This window comes from Marmota flaviventris, chromosome 18, assembly GCF_047511675.1.
Source record: "Marmota flaviventris isolate mMarFla1 chromosome 18, mMarFla1.hap1, whole genome shotgun sequence".
Classification (NCBI taxonomy): domain Eukaryota; kingdom Metazoa; phylum Chordata; class Mammalia; order Rodentia; family Sciuridae; genus Marmota; species Marmota flaviventris.
Window position 1 is genome coordinate 5277188 of NC_092515.1, and position 7680 is coordinate 5284867.

At 48.0% G+C, this 7680-nt stretch overlaps 1 protein-coding gene across 1 annotated transcript in view; it reads left to right on the forward strand.

Annotated features, from left to right (window-relative positions):
* The window catches only part of LOC139702779 (cell adhesion molecule CEACAM18-like), a 50705-nt gene extending 47655 nt beyond the window's left edge, over positions 1-3050 (forward strand). The window contains exon 6 of the mRNA XM_071604939.1: positions 2896-3050. Within this exon, the coding sequence (XP_071461040.1) occupies positions 2896-3025 (130 nt within the window). The 3' untranslated portion in view covers positions 3026-3050. The remainder of the gene's footprint in view (positions 1-2895) is intronic.
* Positions 3051-7680: the final 4630 nt, after the last annotated feature.

Consider the following 7680-nt stretch of genomic DNA (forward strand, 5'->3'; position numbering starts at 1 on the left):
TGTGTCATGTGGGTATATGTGCCCCCAAAACAACAGCTCTGTGATTGAGGGCCAAATGAGTGCCCTCCAGGACAGGCCGCAGAGCACCCAGGCACACCCCTTGTCCTGCTCCCCATGGCCAACCCTGCTCCCCGTGGCCACCCCTGCTCCCCTCGGGCAGCCCTGCCTTCCTCTGCAGTTCTCCATCTGAGCTCACCGCCTCCAACACCATGGCTTCCTCTGAGACTCTGTGCACACAGAAAGTTGGGCTGTGTTCATCCATCAGCCCCATGGATGGGTCCATTCCATGGTATCCCCAGAACCAGCTCCCTAACCTGGGGTGGGGTCGTGCCCTGTGATGGCTGGGGGGAGGGTGGGGTTCCACACGCAGCCCTCCCCCACCACCCCCTGCATTGCCAGCTGCAGTCCCACCTGCAGCCCTCCTAGGCCCCCCGCTGCCCAGACACCCTCCCAGCAGGAGCAACTGCAGAGCCCAGTGGTCAGAAGGGCTGCTCAGGACCCTCTATTTTCCACAGTCCTCAATTTGCAAAGAAAAACAGAAGAACAGGAAGGAGAGACCTGGGGAAGCCACAGAGAATCTGCATGTAAAAGAGGAACTTCTGAGAGAGCTGGAGAAGCCCTCTTGTTCCACTTCCCCAGTTTCAGAAGAAGTCACCCAGGTCAGAGTGGTGAGTGCTGTGGGCTGAATGCTGTGTCCCTCCAAAATTCACATGTTGACATCCTAACTGCTAAGGGGAGGGTCACAGGAGGTGGGGACTTTGGGAGGTGATTGGTCCTGGGGGCAGAGCCCTGATGAATGAGATTAGTGTCCTTACAGAAGGGACCCAAGGGAGCTCCTTTGCCCTTCTGCCACAGGAGGACACAAGGAGGAGGCAGGGTCGAGGAGGACACTGGCCTCCCCAGACATGGGATCTGCCAGCCCCTGGGCTATGGGCTTCCAGCCTCCAGAACTGTGAGGAGCAAATCTCTGCTGTTCACAAGCCCCCAGTTGATGGCCTCTCCCCCACAGCCCAAGGACTCAGAAAGCAAGTGGGTCCCCTCTTGCCTCTTGTCTGGGGCAGCCACCTCATCAAACGTTGTCCTCCAGGACTAACTGGCTGGGGGAGGAGAAGTCCCGTCAGATGGGGAGGGAAGGACTGTCAAGTCTGTCCAGGGGACAAGGAGAAGCTGCATTCATGCCACAGCCAGGTGGTGCCCATTCACACTGGGCCCTGAGGTCTGCAGCTGAGGGGTGAAGAGGACAGATCCAGTGGTTTCCTTGAGGGACAGCAACGTCTGGTTGGGGACACACAAGTCCCCAGACAATGCCAGTGCCACAGGGCAGGTGGCTGAGATGGGCAGGCCCAGCTGGGGGTGGAGGGGATCTTGCTCTTCTGGAGAGGAAGGTGAACTCTCAGGGGACACAGGCAGAGGGACATGGTGGGGACGTCGGGCAGACCTGAGGGACATGGGTTACCCAGGGGACGCTGAGACAAAGGCAATTTCCCCCTGAATTCCCCAACACCTCTGAAGCCCCCCTCTGGCCTTCTACAGGGACGCCAGGATCCAGCCTCCCCGTGAGTGCCACAGCCCCTCCCAGGTCTCCTCTCCAGGTCTCCCCTCCCTGCTGTGCCTAGACAGTGCCACCCCATGCTCACGGCTTCTGGTGGTGTCCTCCCTGTCCTCAGTGTCCAGGTCCAAAGCTGCCTCCTCTGAATGCTCCTGACCCCTCACATAGGGACCAGGGAGAATCCTGGAGACAATGGGAGCTGTCATTTACTGAGCACGTGTCCCGTGCTGGCCACCATCCTACCTGTGTGCCTGTCACGGAATCGTGGACTTGAGTCTAAGATAGGGAAGGCGGCTGCTCCCCATCCACACATCCAGCTTTCTGTGTCGAGGGGAGAGGCCGACAGGCCCAGAGAGCCCAGGACAGGCCAGGAAGCAGGAGGAGTCTGGGGTCTCAGACCCAGGTCACATGCTGGCCCTGCCCTGGCCATCACATGGAGCAGGAGCAGGCAGCTCAGGTTCCCAGACTCAGGTCCCCATGTGCAGTGTCAGGACAGTCCCCACACAGCGTGAGACTGCAAGGAAGGGCCCAGGGGGCTGCCAGCCGGTCACCCCAGAGCCAGCTGCGAGCAGGGGCGGGATGTGGGCTGGACACTCGGTCACACCCCACAGCGTGCTGGGCTCCAGGGACAGGCCAGGCACCATGTGCTCTGCCCAGAGGAAGCGCTGATAAGTCTTTGAAGCACAGAGGGGGGTGGGCCCAGGGAGGAGGGGTGAATGAGGACTGAGTGGGGTCCTGACCCGGGTGTTCTCTCCCCAGGACCCTCGCCTGCTCCTCCGCCTCCTCCTGGCTTCACCATCTCGGGCCCCTTGGTGGGGTTCCTCGTTTTGGTGACGTCCCTGGGCTGTGGCCACCTCTGTGGGATCCTGGTCTACGGCCTGGTCAGACTCTACCTCCGCAGGTGCCCATCGCTCTGGGAGGGGGGACCTGGCTGGGCTGGGACTCAAGGCCAGCTCTGGCTGCAGAAGGGAAGGCAGGGCTGGAGGGGACACAGGCCAGGAGCTGGAGCAGGTGGACAGACACCAGGACCAGAGGGGTGGGAGACGGTGGGGGTGAGCCCTGGCCACGACTCCAGGTAGCTGCAGGGACCCCTTCTCCTCAGCCCAGTTTCTCTGTGTTTAAACTGTGGGTCTCGGTCTCTGCCTCGAGGGCAGGGCTGACAGTGGGAGGGTCACATCAGGCATCCAGCATGTGACAGGGACCCAGTTGTTGAGAGCCACAGCCGAAGGGGCCCCAGCAAACTTTCAGACTGCCAGCTGATGATTGGCTCACAGCAGCCCCAGCAACTTCTAGCTGATTGGCTCCTCTGCGGTGATGCTCATTGGGCTGTTTCCCTGCCCTTTCAGACTACGGAGCTGCTCATTGGGGGACTTTTTTGGTTCCGCCCACGCGACCCAGCCAATCAGCCTCAAGAGCAGGAGGAGTGGGGGAGGTGGAGAGGCTTGTGGGAAGCCGGTCGTGGCAGTTGGGCTCTGAAGGTTTTCCTGAGGAGATGTGTGGTTTGGCGTGTGTGGTTCTAAAAATAAAGTTCGTTTCTTTTGACAAGTGGCTCCTGAATTGTGCCCAGCCAGACTGCGGCATTTGGTGTGTGCATGGGGAACGACTGAGGGTAAGTGATAAGGTAAACTGCTCGCCCCTGAGGGCAAGGTGAGAGGATGGGTAGCCATTTTAAGATTCTTCTTTTGTTTTGCTTCTCTTTTGTTTTAATTTGCCTGTCCCTGGAGATGAGTGAGATGGAAGAAAAACCACTCACATCTGAGGAAAAACTATTTACGTCTGAGGAACAGATAGGGAGAAAGGACGGATGCACATGTCAGGAGGATAGAAAGGCTATAATGATTTTTTGTTGTTCCATTTTTATTTCATTCTGTCTCAGTTTTGTTTGGCGTCATCTTGTTGGGTTGTATTATAGTAGAAATACGGGATCAGAAATTAGTAAACAAACCGAAAGAGTGTTAAGTAAATTGTTAGAGGAAGGAGGCATCCCAGTATAATCAAGAGCAGTCAGGACATACGTTGATACAATACAAAAATGTAGCCCATGGCTTTTTAAGGAGGAGTTGTTGAATATATCACAATGGAACCATCATGGTGAAGATTTAAAAAGAATAGAAAAGAAAGGCCCAGGGACTCTGCCAGTTGGCACATTGCCATTGTGGACTTTCGTATCTTGTTTGCTTAGTCCAAAGCCTTCAGTTCAGACAATGGTAGAGGAAGGAGAAGACATATTGATTCAAGTAAAAGAGAAGGTCTCTCAAATTAGTCAGACAGAGGAAAAAATTCAAGTAAAAGAGAAGGTCTCTCAAGTTAGTCAGACAGAGGAAGAAAGCTTAGAGCAGAAAAAGCCATCAGGGGGAAAGTTACAACAGGAGACTGCTATTAACACCTTTCTATCACCAGAGGGTGTAAGTGTCCAACCAACAGTGCCACCCCTACAGGAGACTTCTACTAACACCTTTCTATTACCAGAGGGTGTAAGTGTCCAACCAACAGCGCCACCTCTACAGGAGACTGCTACTAACACCTTTCTATTACCAGAGGGCGTAAGTGTCCAACCAACAGTGCCACCTCTACAGGAGACTGCTACTAACACCTTTCTATTACCAGAGGGCGTAAGTGTCCAACCAACAGCGCCACCTCCATATGCTGGGAGGCCCCCAACCCCCGCAGTTGATAGTTGGGATCCTGAGACAGGACCTCAAATATTAACATGCCCTGTATTTGAGGCAGGAGGGCAGCGAATTCACCATGCTTTAAATTTCAAAAAAGTGAAGCAGCTAAAAGAGGCTGCAACAACCTATGGTCCTCAAGCACCCTTCATTGTAAGCATGGTCGAATCCATTACCAACTTGAATATGACGCCAGCAGATTGGGCTAATATGTGTAAAGCTGTGCTAAATGGAGGACAATACCTGTTATGGAAGGTTGCCAATGAGGAATTTTGCAAGGAGACAGCTAGGCAAAATGCAGCAGCTGGTTACCCTCAGAGAAATCTAGATATGTTGTTAGGAAAGGGACCTTATGAGGATCAGCAGCAACAAATTGCATATGATCCTGGTGTATACGCACAAATTGCTGCAGATGCGGTTAGGGCATGGAAGACATTACAAGGGCATGGAGGTTTACAAGGTCAATTATCTAAGGTAATACAAGGAGCTAATGAATCTTACGCTGAATTTGTAGATAGGCTTATTCAAACAGCTACCAGAGTTTTTGGGAATACAGAACAAGCAATGCCATTACTAAAACACCTGGCTTATGAGCAAGCGAATCGTTGGTGCAGAGAAGTCATTAGACCATGGAAACATGAAGATTTAAACACATATATTAAATTATGTAGAGACATTAATGAACAAGGGCAAGTCGTGGCAGCTGCAGTAAAACAGGTTTAGATCCCAGGCCAAGAACATGCTATAATTGTGAACAAACAGGATGTTTTAAAAGGAATTGCCCCATAGGAGGAGGGTTTAACAAAACTAGGTATCAAAGGAGTAGAATACTGGGTATTTGGCCACAATGCCGTAGAGGGAGACATTGGGCTAATGAATGCCATTCTCAAACCACCATAGAGGGTACTCCATTATCAAAAAACGATCAAGGACCAGGTGTTTATCCACGATATCGTGGAGAAGGGCATCGGGTTCCATTGCCAAAAAATGGAAAGGGGGGCCCAATGCTCCGGGGCCCCAAACCACAAATATACGGAGCACTGGAGGAACCCAGCAACCCCATCAGGGTAGTGCCCAGGACACATTGTCCATCAGATCCCTCATCAGACAAACCAGAGGGAGCGCAGGATTGGACATCTGCACCTCCGCCAGAGCAGTACTAACTCCAGAGATGGGAGTTCAAATCATTCCCACAGGGGTAAAAGGACTTCTTCCTAAAGGAACAGTAGGCTTATTATTGGGACACAGCTCTTCTACTCTAAAAGGACTCATGATAAGTCCTGAGGTAATTGATCCCGATTATGAAGGTGAAATAAAAATTATAGCCAGTTCTCCAAAGGGTATATCAGTAATTTCACCAGGAGATAGAATAGCACAGTTACTAATAATACCCAGCCTACATGATAAATTTTCCAGTCGTACTGTAGAAAGAGGTTCCAAGGGATTAGGCTTCACAGGTGTAGAATGGGCTATGGTTTCTTTAAATTTAGATTCTGCCCCATGCTAAAACTAAATATTCAAGGACATGAATTTAATGGGCTACTGGATACAGGTGCAGACCTTAGCATCATCTCTCATCAAGAATGGCCAAAACATTGGCCATTACAACAAGCCACTCAAACGCTTCAAGGCCTAGGAGTGGCGACTAATCCCCATAGAAGTGCAATGGTATTAGATTGGAAGGATCCTGAAGGATGTGAAGGAACTATACAGCCATATGTATTGAATCATCTTCCCGTAAATTTATGGGGACGAGATGTCCTAGATCAATTAGGTTTGACGTTAACAAATAACATCAATCAAAATGCACCCACTATTATGGCTAGACAAGGTTTTAGGAAAGGAAAAAGATTAGAAAAACAAGAACAAGGTATAGCAGCACCAATACAAATAGATCAAGGAATGGACAGACATGGGTTGGATTTTCAGAAAGGGCCACTGGGACAATAAAAATTACTTGGAAATCAGAAAGACCAGTATGGGTTCCTCAGTGGCCCCTGACTAAAGAAAAGATACAAGCAGCCCATAACCTGGTCAAACAACAATTAGCGGAAGGACATATACAACCTTCTGTATCTCCCCATAATACTCCCATTTTTGTCATCAAAAAGAAATCTGGTAAATGGAGATTATTGCAAGATTTAAGAGCCATTAATAATGAGATGGTTATTATGGGATCTGCTCAATCAGGGATTCCTCAATTGTCTGCTTTGCCAAAAACCTAGTGTGTTTTAGTTATAGATATTAAAGATTGTTTTTTTTTCAATTCCAATTCATCCTGAGGATAGTCCACGTTTTGCATTTACTATCCCTGCACTAAATCATGAAGGTCCTGATCAGAGATATGAATGGAAAGTACTTCCTCAAGGGATGGCTAACAGCCCAACTATGTGTTAAATTTATGTTAACAAACTAATCCAGCCACTTAGAAATCAAAACCCTGAACTACAAATATTTCACTATATGGATGATGTATTATTAGCACACAAAGATTAAAAACACATTGCTAGAATGTTATGCCACACTTACAAACTTATTAAAAAATTATAATCTAGAGATAACAATAGATAAAGTACAATTAAATTTTCCAATTAATTATTTAGGAGTTCTATTATCCTCAACCATGGTCCGTCCACCAAAAATTCAAATACGAGTAGATCAACTCAAATCACTTAACGACTTTCAAAAGTTATTAGGAGACATAAATTGGATAAGGCCTTGTCTCGGTATACCAACAGGAGAGTTGGGACCTTTATTTGATATCCTAAAAGGTCCATCAGATCCAAATTCACCCCGCATGTTAATGCCTGAAGCAAGAAAGGCATTAAAAATCATTGAAACATATATGGAAAATATGCATTTGGATAGAATTGATATAAGTTTGCCTTTATTATTTATTGTACTACCAACAAAAAATATTCCTACAGGAGTATTTTGGCAAGAAGGTCCATTATTATGGATACATTTATCTTATTCTCCTAACACTATTCATACTAGGTATCCTGAGGCTGTAGGACAATTAATACTCAAAGGAATAAAAGCAGCAAAGGGAGTGTTTGGAAATTCTCCCAATAAAATTATTACTCCATATACTATGAATCAAATTGATGAGTTAGCTAATGAGTTAAATACTTGGGCAATAATCATGTGCAAATCTAATGTTTCATTTGATAACCACTTACCATCTAATCCTTTATTGTCTTTTTGGTCATCGCATCCTGTAATTTTTCCAAAAATGACAAGAAAAACACTTATCATGAATGCTCCAAATATATTCACTGATGGGTCAAATAATGGTACAGCAGCAATAGTTACACCTGATCAAACTTTTACATTTTTAGTACCCAAACAATCAGCTCAAAAGGTAGAGCTTAATGCAGTATTACAAGCTTTTGTGATGTTTAAAGATTCTGTATTTAATTTATTTTCCGATAGTCAGTATATAGTTAATGCTATAGTATC